The 17,548-nt window shown below is 40.8% G+C and overlaps 1 protein-coding gene across 1 annotated transcript; it reads right to left on the reverse strand.

Annotated features, from left to right (window-relative positions):
- Nucleotides 1–1,912: 1,912 nt before the first annotated feature.
- LOC143039563 (protein obstructor-E-like) lies at nt 1,913–17,006 on the reverse strand. The gene is made up of 4 exons (XM_076209772.1): nt 16,887–17,006; nt 6,047–6,277; nt 4,576–4,764; nt 1,913–2,754 (listed from the first exon to the last, which is right to left on the reverse strand). Exons 1-4 carry the CDS (start codon nt 16,930–16,932, stop codon nt 2,384–2,386), a joined length of 837 nt encoding a protein of 278 aa, XP_076065887.1. The 5' UTR covers nt 16,933–17,006; the 3' UTR covers nt 1,913–2,383.
- Between the last annotated feature and the right edge of the window lie 542 nt (nt 17,007–17,548).

Raw genomic sequence — 17,548 nt, forward strand, 5'->3', positions numbered from 1 at the left:
AGATGATATTTCTCCCAAAGCAATACAGAGAATATTATGAGCAAATGTTCCTTCCTTACTGAGGATCCTCATTCATTTTATTATGGTTGTCTTTACCCGATTTATCTAACCGTGCCTGGTCCTTGCGTCAAGATAGAGGACTGTGATGAGGGGCAGAGGTTGCATCGTTCCTCACAGGATAGACCAGTGGTCTTGCATTGGACCACCAAGCACCTGTCTTCTCACTGCCCATAACGTAAGTAGCAAATGGTGTGGCGAAGGGTGTCTGAGCGGGCAAGGGCGCTGGCTTCTGGAGACGAGACACCAGAGGAATCAGGAGGCTTTGGTAAAAGCAGTAGTGTTAGTTCCTCTTCTGCCGTTTTCTTAAGTGTAGCTTAGTATAGTAAACACAAACGGCCTCGTTAGTGCCAGTAGGCCTCCTGCTGTTGTTTGTTCTTCCTTTGTGTTCCTTTGAGGTTTGCTATTGCAAGAAAGAGTGTGTGACGTCAGGTCTCAAATCCTACAAGAGTTCCTCCAATAAAGGCTATCATGCTTAGCCACCACGCAGAGCAAGGAAACAACTACTGAAATGTTATAACAGAAATAATGGTAATCGCCTTCAGATAACTGAAGCAATGGAAATTCTTTGTGGTAGCTGAGAAGATAACCCGACACTGAATTGAAAAATGTCATCATTCTGTCGCCAGAAGAAGACTACAGTCGAAGTAACCAAAAATGCACAAGAAAAGTATAATATGATTCTGACGTTGCAATGTATGATATCAACGACATTCTAGAGTATTCTCACATTCTTTCTATCCCTTCTGTATCGGGTCGTTTACTTTCCCTCTGAGTGTGGCTGTCGTTTAACAAGTAATCTTCATCTTCGTGGCAGCCTCCCTCCCACATCCCACCTCCTCTCCTTAGGTGGCTAAAAGGACAGATCCCATTTCGATTTTTTTTTTTTTTTTTGTACTGGATAACACTTTCCTTTCTTCTGTTGTGAGGCTATCTCATTTGTCTTGATGGCAAGCCTTCGATGGTAAAGAACTTGACCGGACTAAAACATGTAATGTATATGGAGTTGCCAGTGATGGATATGGAGCTGTATGTGATGAATATGGAGCTGCCAGTGATGGATATGGAGCTGTATGTGATGAATATGGAGCTGCCAGTGATGGATATGGAGCTGTATGTGATGAATATGGAGCTGCCAGTGATGGATATGGAGCTATATATGATGGATATGGAGCTGCCTTGTGTAGGCCTTATGGTTTCTTCCAGTCTCCTTCATTCTTATGTTATGTAAACATAGATAGAAATAACTAGAATGAGCTACAGAACAAGAGCAGAAGGATACAGGTTGCAACATCTGAATACGACTCATCTACAACTAACAACATGAAAATAACATTTATCTACAAAATGGTACATGTAAGCAAAAGCTATCTACATGTTGCAACATGTAATTGGCACGTGTCTGCAAAATGTAACATGTAAACAGCAGTTACGTACAAGTTGCAGCATATAATTACGATGTACAAATCAGGTTCATCTACAATCTAGAACGTTCTATCTCCTTCCCTCTATGGTCTAAAACAGTGGTTCTCATCCTGTGGTTTATGGAACTCTATTGGGCCACGAGGGTCAATAAAAGGGGCCGCCAATCAAAGGCCACTAGCCGTTAGTGGATGCAAAACGATTAAATTTAGTGTTGAAGCCATCTCCAGGAGGCTAAGGAACAGCAATGCATAATAAAAGGGGCTGCCAACCAAAAGCCACTAGGAGTTAGTGGATGCAAAACGATTGAATTTAGTGTTGAAGTCATCTCCAGAAGGTTAATCAACAGCAGCGCATAACTATGGGGTATATGTGAAAACAGGTTGAGAACCCCGGGTCTAAAGCTACTCAGGAACAAAGGACAACTCACGAAGAATTTAACATGATTTATTTACAAACGGGGTAATAACAGCTAAATCTAAGAGTCAGGTGCACACGGCAAGTTGTTCGTCATATTAAGTCAGGATAGTATGTACAGCACTGCGGGCAGGGACAACCTCTCTGCAGGCGGTGATCCCGAACCAAAGGAGAGGACCAGCGGTAGTGCAAGGGGAGACTCAGCTCTCAGGACCCTCAAATCCGGCCGGCCGGTCGTCGAAGTCCCGGCGCCTTTGTTGGAGTTTCCGCGTGCGACAGTCCCCCTCCACCCAAGCACCACCAAGGCCAGTCTTCCGGGTGTAATTTAAGCAGGATTTCTTTGGGAGGCTGGGCGAGTTCGTGCCCATACTGGAGGACGCGAAGACTGTCCGAACATGCTGGCCACATTTGGCCCACAGGATTCGCAGGCAAAGTAGAAAAATAAGAGACTTTAATGGAAAGACGTCCGGGGTGGGGGTGAAAGGTCCTAGTTCAGAGGGATTGCTCCAGGGATGGGCGCTGGCCGGTTACCGATCTGCTGAGGTGCTGGAATGTCCTGGAGGAACCCATCGTCCTGGATAGGCTCAGCGATCTGCTGCCTGCGTGGGGGCGGGGCTGGCCGCCTGGGCGCTGCAGGCCGCTCATTCCTCAGGGGTTGTCTCTCTTCCTCAGGGGCGGGCGTGGTGGACGGGATGTCACAGTCGTCAGTGGGTGGCTGGACACACCGACGGGAGACCTTGTCGAAGACGAGGGTGGCGGCGCAGCGCTGAAGGCGTGGGTAGCCTCCTTGGCACGACCAGTAGCGTTCACAGGACTTGCCCAGGGGGACCTTGGCATCAGGAGCGTCCTTGCAGAGAGCTGAAAGAAATTATAAAAAAAGAATTGAAGATCTGTCACTCGACAAATAATCTTAGACGGTTTCATGACGACCCTCAGACTCCTGGGGTCATTGTAATCTCCTCCTCATATAAAAACTTAAAACACACATCAAATCTACAGTATCTCAGTGAATGTTCTCGTAGAGTTTTACAAGTCTAGCCTCTTATTTCATCTGTCGCCGGGGTGATTTTACTTGACTAGGGTAGAAACCCTTCCTACTAGGTGAGGAAGTATCAAAACATTCATTTCTTGTTTGTTTACTTTATCATGACTTTCCAATACGAATATTCAGAGCAGCATCTCCAATAATCACTAATGAAGAACGTTTTTTTTTTCTCCAATTATATTCAATCTAAATTTGATATAGTTCAATTCAACCCCGTTCTATCCAAAGCAATTTAATTTAGTTTAAGGTACTTTAGTTTGGTTAACTTTATATAATTTTAATTTGATTTAATCTTAGAACATTCAGTTAGATTTAATCGACTTAGTTTGATTTGTTGCTATTTGATTTCTTTTATTTCATTTGATTTTATTAGGTTTAACATAACTAAATCTGATGTTATCATATGTAATCTAATTCAACTTAATCTTTTATAATCTAACTCAATTTGAATTAATCTAATTTAGTTCAATTTATTTATTTTTCATTTAAGTTTGTTCCATTTGTTTTAATTTGAATAAACTCATTTCAATTTGTATTTTATGACATGTCACATGATTTGGTTACATTAACTTCATCCATTCAAAAAACAATAATTGTTTTGGTAACTTTCTGCGTTTTCAATCAACCTAGATCACATTATATGTTTCTTAGACATATCTGTAGCGGTTATTGATGACCAAATATAAATCAAGCGCTTGTGCATATAATATACAAGTTTACTGGCTTAATATAGAATTACAAATCAAGAAAATTTTGTAAATGGGTCGTTTACAAGTTGTGAGGTGTATCAGGCAGAAAGAGAGAGAAATAGAGTGATATATACATACATACATATATATATATATATATATATATATATATATATATATATATATATATATATATATATATATATATATATATATAAAACAAATACTAATTAGTCCCAAATATACACATATTCATCTTATCAAGTGATTGATAAGACGAATATCAATGTTGTGGAGATCATTCAGTATCTGTTAATAAAACCTCACTCGTGTACATATTATCAATGGGTAATCATGGGGGTGGGGTGAGTATAAAGTTTGTGTATACATATGTAACTCGAGCATGCATATATAAGAAACTGTGCTTAATTAGTTAAGTCTCTGTCCAACTTGACTAGGTTCGAATCCTCAGTCTGACAGCGTCTCAGTTTCTGAATATGCTTTCATCGAGCTACATACTCCTATTAGTCTCGATCGTGTTTGCAAAGAGTTAAAATGGAAATGAGTTAATGTGGTTGATTATATATATATATATATATATATATATATATATATATATATATATATGTGTGTGTGTGTGTGTGTGTGTGTGTGACACTATGATCCTAACGTTTTCGTCTATTCAGACATTTCTGGAAAATGTCTGAATAGACGAAAACGTTCGGATCATAGTGGGGATTTTTTCTGAGTGAATTTCTGCGAAATCGTACATTCACGCGTTTTAGTGATTTGTGTAGCATATATATATATATATATATATATATATATATATATATATATATAGAGAGAGAGAGAGAGAGAGAGAGAGAGAGAGAGTTGGGTCTGGGGGAGCTGGTGTATGAGCCTGGGGGGGAAGTTAACAGAGGAGCCAGAGAAGGTACTCACGATGCTTCTGACATCCAGCGACTTGTGAAGGCCAATCGCAACCGTGCGAGTCCTCGTTGTAGAGCAGACCTCCAATGCAGAACTGTTCAGTAGCGGTTCCGTTCCAGCAGGTCCAGTAGCGTGTGCAGGAAGTCTCGTGACCGAAGATTCCGTAGAGCCAGTCGCAGTGTTCAGTACTGAGGGGAGGGTCTGAAGGGAAGGAGGAGGTAAGGAATGGAGGGGTTAAAGGACGTTCGTCTTGCCTTCGTGTTTCGTCTATACATGTAGGTTACTGCGCATGTGACAACACGGACGAAAGGGACTTCCGGGTGAGTTTCGGTTGTTATTACCGTCACGGAGATTATGGATACACTGGATCAGTGGCCTTTTGTGTTGGTTACATGTCGGTGACACGTGTAGACCTGTAAACACTCGTCACCAACATGTCACAGTCCGTGAAAATTAGGTATCAACCGGATTTCGGTGCAAACAGAAAAAAAATAAACAGTGACGTCACATCAGTTTGTCAGGATTTGAAATTTTAGAAAATCTGAAGGTTGTGTGACGTCATGTCGACTCCAATAATATCTTAAACAAATGCGAGTCGATTTTGTATACTTTGGAAATATCTTCGTGTTTATCACATGCTAGTGACATGTATAGACGCAACAACATTGTCTACATCTTATTCTAATCATTCTATATATATTTAGATTCAGAGGGAAATTAGTTTAGGTGCCATTACTGAACATGAGAGCCCTGAATCTTTAACTGACTTTGGTTATACATCAGCTTCAGGTAGAATTTTTATGAAAGAGTGAAATCATATAGAGTTTCAGTAAATGTTTAGAAATTTTGAGTTGGGCTGTAACTTTTTTATCATAGGTAGTTTTGTGAGAAGAAATAAAAGCTTCTGGATGCTGGAATATTCCTATAAAGAGCACAAGAAAGTTATCTAATCCTATAAATTTATAATACTCTTTAATACAAGAGTCTATGTAGACATTATCTTCATTGTATGAATACAGTATAGAGAAGAAAGTATTGACCAACCACTTTCCCCTTCCTTTAATATTAATTACAAAATTTCACTTTTACATCAAGAAAGTTATTTAATTCTGTAACTTTATAATACTCTTTAACACAAGAGTCTATGTAGACATTATCTTCATTGCATGAATGTAGTATAGAGAAGAACGTATTGACCAGCCACTCTCCCCTTCCTTTGATATTAATTACAAAATTTCACTTTTACATCAAGAAAGTTATTTAATCCTATAACTTTATGATACTCTTTAATACAAGAGTCTATGTAAACATTATCTTCATTGCATAAATATAGTTTAGAGAAGAACGTATTGACTAGCCACTCTCCCCTTCCTTTGATATTAATTACAAAATTTTACTTTTACATCAATGTTACCTGTTAGGTTTTTACCTTTTCTGAAACCCTTGAGACTTCTACGAAAAGAAAAGACAGAAACAAACTTACTTGACATCTGTTTGTTAATGCAGTAGCTACCCCTCCAAGGATAGTCGCATCCGTCAGCAATACCTCTGTTGCGTCCAACGAAGGCTAAGCCGTTGGGGCAGTGGTACTGCTGAGGCGTTCCGCCCACGCATTCCCAGAACATGTCACAGTAAGTGACATCTCCCACAACATTGAATCTACTGTCGCAGGGATTCGGTTGCTGTTTTTGTCCTCCAACTCCTTGGGATCGTGCTGTTACGCGAGAGGGAGAACGGGGAGAAAGAACAATGTGAGGTACTTACTTCGACTGGGACGGTCTGAACAGTCAATTTCGTGTTCATAGTCGCATACGCCGAAGAGTCCGGTCGAGCTACGTCCTGAGTACACGAGGCCGTTGGGACAGTCCTTCAGAACAGCCTGGCCGTTGTGACACTCGTAGTAAACGTCACACTGACTCTCGTGCGGAGAAGTCCGAGTTCTGGTCTTGCAAGGGTCCTTGAACTGGGACGTGGCTAAGAGCAAGACGGGTCAGTTTTCTAAGTCCAGGAGGTCAGAACCTCTTTACGCTAACTTGGCAGGAAGGTTCTCGTGAGACGGTTCACGGTTCTTAGGTCTCGTTAAAAAGTGTAATTATCCAGAATGTCTGCTTTTCATGGTCACGTGTGCATTTCACTAGTTAAGTCAACAGGTCATCCAAAGTGATATTTTTTTTTTGTTCCGTTGAGTTACTGCCAAGTTAGCGTGAAGAAGCCATTTGCGCGTCATGTCACAGAAGATGTTACGTTGTTAGCAAAAACTATTGGACAGTCTAGCATGCTCATGGTTTAACAACTTAAGATACTAAAAGCAATCTAGTCTATATCAAATTTTATAATCTAAATCTAGAAAGTATCTACTTTAAGTAATACTTATAACTTTACATGAATCTACAAGACTTGCAAATAATCTATTTATACAAGATCAAATGAAGTATCCAGGCAACATATTAGCATTTTTCTAAATAGCTAATGCATGAATAATTCTTATCGTAGATTACACACTTTTTAAATAAACTTTTTTATATAACTAGATCAAATAAAGTATTTCTTAAAACTCGTCTGTCAGAGTAGCCTTGAATATTCGTTTCCCAAAACCAGAAAAAAAATCTTCTAAATATTACTAACATGCTTAGATCAGTCAAATATTTTTTTTCATCATACCAGGTTAAGTAAACTATTTTTTTACTATAGTCATGAAAAAAACATTTTCTTTAAAGCCTGGCAGGTATTGACCTATTCCTTCTTCGTAGATTAAGGTGTGCAGACAAACAAGATGATAACGTACTTAATCACTAAATCAAACAAAAATAATTTGTCAGTGTCTGAAGAAAAACCTCGAGTACTCTTTCCCTTCATCCATAAATCAAATACAATTTTTTTCTTTATTTCTGTAGGTTCCTACTCTCCATCGACAGAGAAACCGTTAAAATCGTTAAATCCGTTAGCGCCGTTAACCTGAGTGAATGTCGTCAGAGTTCGTCAGCCTCTGGGACCGAGCCACTCGACGCCAGCAGCAGCAGATCATTTTTCGCTTTCACTTTTGTCGCTCCGACCCATCACGTTCGCCTCTGTGAATGCGCAAAACGATGAACACCGAGTCTAGCGCTGGGTCGGCTGGCCCGGTTGGCCAACACCAAAACGTACCGAACACGAAATTGGCCAAATGAAAGTCTTCCCGCAAACGGAGACGAGGAACGCTAAATAGGCGAATGGGAGGAGGAAGAGGAGGAGAGAGGAGGAAGAGGGATGAGGAAGAGGAGGAGAGAGGAGGAAGAGGAGGAGGAGAGAGAAAAGAGGAGGATGTCTCACAAAACACAGAACCTCCAAGCCGCCCAAGCGTGAGAATGGATAGGTGAAAGTACATCGTTCTCGACCAGTCGGTCCCTTCAACTGTTACCATCACCTTTCAATGGCCTTCGATGGAATCCACGCTTTGTTGATCTGTTCCGTGAAACGAAATAGAAACTATACAGACCATCGGCTCTTTATTTTGACAATTTGTCTCTGTATGTGATCACAGTACCTAGAGGGTTATTGGATATAGTACGTTTCTCGGCTAAAGGGTTATTACTTTAAGTCTTTGACTTTAAGTCTTTGGAGTTGAGTTTCGTGTTGGATATTGCTGAATGAACCCACGACCTCTGACTCGATAGAGAAAGTTGCGAGACGTGCAAGAAACCGTCTACATCTTTTTTTTTTTTTGGGGGGGGGAGGGTGAAGGGGTTGATCTTTATATGCAAAGACAAAATACAACTAAAAAAAGTCGAAAAACTCGAGTTTCCTTTTGCAATAAGACTTCTAAACGAAAAGTATCAAGTATCTGTAGAGCAACTGACAAGAAAAAAAGAAAAAAGGAAAGAAAATATAGAAAATTTGAAAAGAAGATAGAAAACACGGTACATAGAAGGAAAAAAGAAAAGAAACCAAACGAGGAACGATAAATAAGATATACAGCGATTAATCGACGTATTTTTGCATTCTAATTAGATTCTAACAAAATCGAACCTATTAAGCCAACCTTCACATATTTTGAGCGATGTACTGAAGGTGAATATTCACGCGCCCTTCCTTTCACCCTTCCCCGTCTCGTGGTGGCGCAGGTCCCTCTCCACCTTCCCTCCCATTCCCTCCCTTTCACCCCAAAACTCGTTTCCCCCTCCACCTCCCTCCCTCTCCCTTCTGTCTGTGATCATGCGCTCGGTGAGCCGTAAAACTTATACCAAATATAAGAAACAAGTAATACGAAAACCGATTGAAACAAATCAGCGTATTCTCTTTCTGAAAAAAACGAATACAGATTTGATACAAAACTTCAAGGTTTTAAAATGAATTGATAAGATTAAAACTGAAAAATTACTGGACGTAAGACAAAGGCCTCAAGCTGTTAAGACGCAGACATAACATTCAACGTTGGGAGAGAGAATCTCGCCAACCACGTCCCCAGTGAATGGCATAAACTTCCAGTTAAGGCAACTGAAAGTAACAGTGCAGAGCTTAAATATCCACTCGAAAACATTTAGATATTTCTTTTTTTTTCCTGACCTCGTTATAGACTGAAAGGTCTCCTGCTTGCATATTCCATTATTGGAACTCACATTTCTTGTAGTCAAGCGGAATTGACTGAACTCGGGTCAAAAACCAGGAGATCTGTGTCCGGAGGTACGCATTTGGCGAATTCCGCGCTGAGTTATCTATGAGCGAATATAATTCAAGAAATTCCTTTGGTGCCAGGAACGATTGTGCTTTACGAAGAGCGGGTAAGTAAAACCAAGTACAGACAGACACAGACAGACACACATACACATACACATACACACACACATACACACACACACACACACACACACTCACACACACACACACACACACGAAACAAAACTGTTGAAAATTACAACAACAAAAATCAGTGAAAATGGAAGAGAAGATAAAGCCCGAAGAAATAAAGAATTATTTTAAGGACGACAATGGAGAAAGAAATAATTATGTGAAATACTTGAGGATCTCTCAAAAAAATTTGAACTGATTTATATGAATTGAACAAAATTGATATACCTTATAAGGCAACCTAAAACAACAAAGAAAAATATATGAAAGGTATTTTTCGAGGGCCTTTTGAAATTAGTAATAGTAAGACCAGATCAATACGATTCGGAGGAGCAGGAGTCGAGGGGAAAAACAGAAGAAGTTGTATGGTGCAATAGGCAAAATATGACCCGAGGACTACAGACCGAACTGCTCCAGGTTTCAAAGCTTACTATTAAACAGAACCCACTTAATTTATCCTTAATATTATCACTAATACTGGCGGGGATTTCTCTGCCAACTGTATTAAAAAAAGCAGACCTTATGAAGGAGACTAAGTACCATTTTGATCGCTTACATGAACGAAAGATTGCGGGAGATTCCGACGCAAAAGCGGACATTTCGCTCAAAAGAAGGACATTCAAGTAAATTTAGGACTGTGTGCTAAGTTTTACGAGCGGACACTGTACAACACAAAGGCAAAGCATGGCAAGGGCACTCCCTGTTAAGGCCACAGGGACGCACTCAGCATAGAAAGTCTTCCTGTACAAGAGGGATTGGTCACTGGATCCCCTTAACAGGAAATTATCTGCGCGTCGGTCCTCCGAAAACATTTGGACGCGGAAATTCCTGAGACACCTGGAGAGGTCCGTTGCTTTCTTCCATCGACCGAAAATGTAACGAAGGTGAACGACGAATATTTGTACCTCCATGTTTCGTAGGAATGTAAATTGTCCGTCCTTACTGTAGGGAAGATATATCTTCCAAAGTGCACCCGTAATATGTAGATCCAACTGCAACACAACGGGTGCGTGCCGGGAACTCCTAAGAAGGCGTAACGTGTACATAAGAACCCAAAAACTTGCGAACAGAAAAAACAAAAAATCAGGCTAAGAACGTCACTCCTGAAGGACGCCAGGACACTGAAGAACAAGAGTCTCAAAGAGTCTGTTCTCTAAAATGCAAGGACGGTAACCAACCACTCCCCTACCACGATTCTCTCTTACCAAAGCTCCGCGGCCCCCATGCATCCGTCCACGGCCACATTTCATAAGTCACTCAGCGAAAATATAGATGTTTGGAGTGAGTGGAGGACATCGTAAGACAACTTGTTCTGTGTCTTTCGTGTGGTGAATGCGTCTTAGATAGGAATCGTACAAGAATCCCAACAAGCAAAACAAGTGATAGAATGTACGAACCCAAGCATTTCCAATTTATTTTCATAAATCGTTTTTGTCAGATTATGCACATTTCTTCCCACCTTCTGTTTTGTGTAGTTTTTAAGTAACATGTATCGTGTTTAGAGTGAAGGAAATTATAAGAAAAATGAAGGAAAACATACTGGAAATTAAATATTTGGAGTGAAATTCCAGGCTTCGGACTTTCCAAGCAGGAGTCCCTCTTTCCTCAGCCAAAATCACAAGTGCAACATCGTAGCGAAAATGTTAAGAGGCATCTTACGACCTCCGTTTTCTTCTCTTGCTCCATTTTCTTTCGAATCAAGTCCTGATTTGTAGACAAGGCTCGATTGGATTCCATGGCAAGGCCGTACAAGCAACAGAAGGCAATCCAGTGATACAACTATTTCTCATTTTTATGTAAGAATTGGGACGAAGAATAAGAATGCCGCCACTGTGGCCCCTGTTCTGTCATTAAACGTGATTTAATGGAAAGGAACGACTGAGGACCTCCTCTTTTGATTCGGCTAGCCTTCTTATATAGGGGATTTGGGTTTCTATAGATCCATCATACGAGTAATGCCGAACTACCTGACAGCTCGATGAGGAAGAAGAAAGAAGGCGTTTCATAGGCACAGAAAGCAAATAAACCTCAGTTGATACCTTGACGTGGTGGATAGGCTTAAGAATCTTAAGGATTACAAAAATTGTGGAGGCAGTAAAATAGAGGAAGTTGAATTGGCCAGGTAAGTTAATGCGAACGACTGATGAGCGATGGAGCAAGTGTGTTACTGAGTGGACGCCGCGAGATGGGAAGCGTGGAAGAGGGAGACCAGACAGAAGGCGGAGAGACGAGATTGAGAAGTTTGCAGGAGTGAGTGGCAGAGGATGGCAGGGTCGTGTGATTGATGGAATGCTATGAAGGAGGCCTTTGTTCAGCAGTGGACTCAGGGTGGCTGATTTGATTGACTGGTTGATTAACTAGTAATCCTGATTTGATTGATTGAAACAACAGCCAGCACGGTATCCAGGTCGCTTCTTAGAGGAATTCTCCCGCTATCCATCCATCCATCCACTCCTCATCAACCCAGCTTCTCTCCATCAACCTAGCTAACAGCACTGTAATGGTTGAAGAGAGGGGACTTCTCCTCAACTGAATAAAATTGCCATGGAGGTATCCAGCCAAGAATATACAAGAACGATCCTAGCTGTTTATAGAAAAAGGAAAATTATGCATATATAAGTATGAATATACAAACACACACACACGCGCGCGTATACTCCTATACACTAACGGAGACTTAATCAAACATGTTTACATGCACACAAGCTATACATACACAAAAAAGAAAACGCCTACATGCAAACACACACACACATACACATAAAATCATGTAACCATGCAGTCAACATAACATACATTCTTTGCAACCACTGTAACATGCTGACAAGTCTAAATCCCCCCATCAAGCCTAAGAGAAACGACAATGCTTGTTTGCTTGCTTGTAGGGTGAGATCGCGGAGTTCGTGGTGAGGGTGTGTGCAGAAGGACCTTGATGAGGCGCATTCCTCGCCTCCACCTTCCCCTGGTCTAACTGTACCCAGCAAGATCCCCGGCGAGAAGTGCCTCAGGGTCTTCCATTCTCTGGTTGTCGTTTCTCGGGACGTGACTGAACTACCGAACTCGGCGAAGTGCAGCGGTTGTGGTGTCTGCAAGACTTCCCACGGATAAATTTACCTATCAAAAGCTTTCTTTGAATCATCTTTTGTCATGTTCGTTTCCCTCGATTCTTTGGTGTGTTCCTTTCTATTTATATTCAGTTTGCGCGTGTTTTTTTATATATTCCCCAGTTTACTATGTTAAAATGCTTCTTTTTCACTATCAGGTAATATTCCAATTGTCATTCTTCAATTTCTTATTCTTCAGACGACTGTTTCAATATCTTATATTCACAGCAATTCCTCCTTTTATTTGTTTCTTTTCGTCCAAGAACGTGATTGGCCTACGTGACAAGATTATGATGTAATTTCCTGCAATAGCTATGATGGAATTTCCAGCGCCGGTGCGGTGCAGTAAGAACGTACTTGATCGAACACAGAGGAGTTTCCTCGCTAGAGGTTACATGAAGGACGAGGGAGCGGAGGTGTTTGTGCGTTCGTGCGTTTGTGTGCTGTGTCTTGTTTTTTTTTTCTCCTCCTCAAATTAGGCATTACAATGTTTGTCTATGTTTATCAAATTATGAATGTATATGCGTGTATGTATGTGTGCGTGTGTATATGCATGATATATATATATACATGTGTGTGTATTTTCATGTGCAATCTTGTTCAAATCCTTTGTCCATTCGGTAATTAGTAAACGCTATAGTATTTTAACATATTTCATTGACAGTAATATATTTGATAGTAAGCACTTAGGTCAACTAAATGCCTTAACAACCAGAACAGTTAGGATACTTTAATTAATGAACGCATTTGTCTACAGAAAGAATAAAACGAACTTTCATTCATATATCACTGTTTTTCTTGTGATACGATCAATGATGTGATTAATTCGTCGTAAGTGTGAATAGTCTATTCTAGGACGCGGTAATTGGTAAGTCAATTTTCTAATAATTTATCTATCATCTTATCTGTCTATCCAACTAACTGTCCATCTACTTATCTACCCATTCATCTATTTATCCTCTTGTCTAGCCATCCATCTCTACGGTTTCCTATTTTATGATATTTATTTATATTTTTGTATATTTTTTCCGAAGTCTACCCAAAGACGTTCCACGTGAGAGGTAAGATCGTAGACAGATGTTTGGTTCCTTTAGTCCAAAAGAAACTTCTCCTTTGCTGACTAGAGCCCACTGGCACCAGCTGGGGCCACGATGACCAAATATGGAACTGTGTCCAGTTGTTCGAGCCGGGTCTCCAATTTCGAGCGACTAAAAAAAAAAAAAAAATAGATTCCAGTCTCCTGCTTCGAACAACTCTTGATCGAAGTACCAAAAACAAACAGCTGGTTTCCTTTCTTCCCCCCCTTCCTTCCGCTGCATTGAGCCTATCTAACCATCCCCTATCTACACACGCACGCATGTGCACTCGAGTACACACCACACACACGCATGCATGCAGCAACTTACATTGCTACAAAAATAGTGAGGCGTTTCTTTGGGGCCCCCCCCCAGGCATCTCAATCATTTAGAACCATTGCTTTTCCAGTCTGAAGAAGAAAGCAGAACCCCTAATCACTTAGACACGATACATTTTTTATGTACGTAAACACACGCGTCTGCAAAGCGCAATGCAGACGAAAACCTTGAAGAATATGCTTATTCATACCTCCACTCCTTCTTCGACGAAGGAAATCTGGCATCTGTTCACACAGCCTGAGGCCCTTTCAGCAGCGTCCACAGAGGACATTCGGGACTTTTAGGTCATTCAAGAGTCGTTGAACGATGTTGGACAATAACACGATACGTCGACAATGTCGCGTAAAATTGGACAAAGTGCGAAGAAAATGAAAGTTTTTGTTATCTAAGAACGTGGCATTCGCAGCCCGTAGAGTTTATCTTTTTTCCTATTATGTGCGAAGAAAATGAAATGAGGATGAAAAGTTCTATTTGATACAATAATGTGCTGTTTGTTTCGATTTTTTTTAACACAAGACTCGAATTCAGTCTCGTAGCTAATAATTCTACGCGTAGTTCAACTTTCTATTTCTTTCTGATGTGTATTTCAGATTCTTATTCATCTATTTCTATATTTATTTTCTTATCTATTTGCAATCTATTTGTGTGTTTGCTTTCAACTACACATAAATCGGAAGTGTAACATCACGCTACTTTCTTCCAACATGGCTACAGGGATCCTGTGAGAGTTGAGGAAGATTGGTGTTACAAAACGTCCGTGCAAGCGCTCAGGCCAATTGACCCAGCAACCCCAGCCTATGCATCTGCGCAGATCCTGGCTTCAGTGGCAGAAACGATCGGACCATTCATGACAAAACCAACCGAAGGAGTTTCCATCAGAAGGCATTTTACTGTCATCACCTTTGCCCTAAATAACCGGACAGCTATTGGAAGTGGTTGTTGTTGTTGTTGTTGTTATTTAGACTGCCCGAGCAGTCCCGTTTCCCTGTGGAACGACATTGCTGGAATGGGGTCTTCCTACAAACTTCTTATAAAGTGTATATTGTGTTGTTGTCGTGCATGCCTATTTTCGATGGAGTCTACCATAATGTGTTGAACAGTTTATGATGAAGTGTTATTCACTTAAAGCTTTCTTACCGACGAGACAGGACCGAAACCGACCTCACCGCGTCTAGGAAGTGTCCTGGGGGGGAAAGTGCACGAGCGGGTTGCACAGCCCCCAGGCAGGCGCCCGTCTAGAGTGGCGACACTGACGGTGACCTTTGGGAAAAGTTGGAAAGGTGTAACGTGCGATTGCGTCAGCGAGACTTCGATTCCATACGTCATCGCTACTTTCATCTTGTCTGGGGGTTCGGTGACGGCCCCCCTCCCCCCGCCCCCCAACTGACCAATCAGAAGTAAAAGGTTTGCGTCGTCCAATAAGATTAAAGATTGTAACGGTTTCTCTATGTAGAGACGACCAGTGACACTTGAGGGCTTGTTCCTGTTGTCGAAGTGCTGTAACGGCTATTGTAACGGTCTTTCTTATGTCTTTGTAACGTAGATTCCTTACCAGGGGAGAACTCATTAGGCACCGTAACGGTTATCTTGTATAGTGATCAAAATAGAAAATTATTAACCTATGGTCTTGTTTAAACTTATTTAAATTATTCTATGACGTCTTGCACCGGTTATTCAATATTAACCGTTCTGCAACGGTTATTCAATTTAACCGCAACGAATAATCTGACACTAGGCGTTTGCAGCCTCCCATCGACTCAAAAAACAGGAGAAATTAGGAATTTGTGTTTATTGCATTCTCTCACACATGTAGATGAGTTATAACATAAACTGAAGCTTGTGAAAGGTTTTTGAATTAATAGGACTATATACGCACGTTTCTTGGCAAGGAGATTATAAATCTGCTTTTCTAGATTGGTATTTCCATGCATGTCCTTCTACATGTAAGTAATTCATCATTGTTCCGGTACTGAATAAGAACTAGGCCTTTTGTCAAGTCAGTTGTCTTCAGCCTTGATCTAGTGTCTACATATACAAAACTCTTATTCATTAAACATGCACAATTATGATGGAAAGCTCTTTAAAAAACGTTGCTAAATATCTACAATTTGACTGGTCGGCAATTACCCTCTCATTATTAGAACCATCTATGTGACATTTCATAGGTTTAAATGTAAACTAGAGTTGATGAATTATAACTGCTTAGGAAAATTTTATCTCGATTTTCAAGATACACGAATCAACCGACATAGAAAATGGGACAAAATTTTACCAAATATTTCTACCCTCTTCCTTGCTTGCATCAAATCTTAAGCACTATCTAAAGGTAATGGTTCTTCTTTTTACGAAATCAAGTTATCTGAATTCTGCATTTTAGTTCTAAAATTAAAATTAATTTATATGTATATAAATACAATGTCACGCCTATCCCCGAGGTTGTCGATTTCCTAAAAAAAAAAAAAATCTAAGAATTCTGTTGAGCACACATAACCTTCACTCCCTTTTATACATCTTACGGCTAAACGTGTGTTCTTGCACAGATAGATATACGAAATACTTAGCAACAAGGACTATATGTACACAGAGAAATTTTATGATTTGGTTCGAGACACCTCGTCTGCCCGTGACTTTACCCCCGCAAGACCCGCTCGACCTGTTTGGGCCAAGTCGAAAGCTTGCCTTCACTTTCTGCACGTCTCGGCGAAGAACTATGACCTGACTATCAAATCCACACAACTGACCCCGTAAATATACAAACATATGTATATATATATATATATACACAAAAAACTCTAAGGGAGGTGCAGCAGAGTTTCAGGATTAAACCTCTTCCAACCCCTACGAAAAGACGTTGATTCTAACGGTCGAGACGCTCTCACTACGAGTCACCAGCGCGCCGACACCTTTTACGTCACAGACGAGTACTGGACGACACTTGCAAATCACAACACGATATGACACAGCACGGCACAAAACCTACCTGTTCCGAGAACAGCACATAAAGCTACTGCGGCAAATATTCTCATGATTCTGTCTTCACGCTGCGAAGAGTCTAGCTGTATTTAGAATGCCACAAGAAAGAATGCTCGAGTTTATATAGGCGAGGTTGGGCCGTGGGCGGGGCTTCCAGTCTGGCTCCGCCCCCACCCCTCGCCACCTCATCCTCTTCCTTCGTGCACCTTCCCTCCTTGGCTGGATGAAGAGAGTACGTGATGGCGCGACAACGGATGGCTGGACGCAGCCATGGATGACGGAAAGACATAAATGGATGAATGGAAAAAGTAAGAAAACATTACATCAGGACAGATGATAAATGCCGTGGACTTTTGTAATAGTGTTCCATAAACATAATTAATGTTTTTGTTCTTATTATTGCAATTGAATATCACTGAATCCACATAAAAAACGACGGCCCTACTGACATTTAAATACGCCATTAAGAACGAGTTGGTGATCTAACTTCCTTGGAAGTAAAAAAACGATGAGAAGATTTCACGACTTTGTGTACGTAAACTTAAGTCCATACGCGCACGCACGTACGAATGCACATATAAACACGAACTTGCACGAACTAACACATATACATACATCAAAACACACATATACACATGCATATACACACATGCATGCGCACACAAATAC

This window comes from Oratosquilla oratoria, chromosome 26 (genome assembly GCF_046742065.1).
Source record: "Oratosquilla oratoria isolate Oo_2021 chromosome 26, ASM4674206v1, whole genome shotgun sequence".
NCBI lineage: Eukaryota > Metazoa > Arthropoda > Malacostraca > Stomatopoda > Squillidae > Oratosquilla > Oratosquilla oratoria.

What these genes read in the sequence shown, in the direction of transcription:
- LOC143039563 (XM_076209772.1), bottom strand. Translation starts at nt 16,932, where the DNA reads ATGAGAATATTTGCCGCAGTAGCTTTATGTGCTGTTCTCGGAACAG. An exon ending in ATGTGCTGTTCTCGGAACAG is followed by an intron (nt 6,278 to 16,886) that starts GTAGGTTTTGTG and finishes CTCGCGTAACAG; the next exon opens with CACGATCCCAAGGAGTTGGA. An exon ending in CATTAACAAACAGATGTCAA is followed by an intron (nt 4,765 to 6,046) that starts GTAAGTTTGTTT and finishes CCTTCCCTTCAG; the next exon opens with ACCCTCCCCTCAGTACTGAA.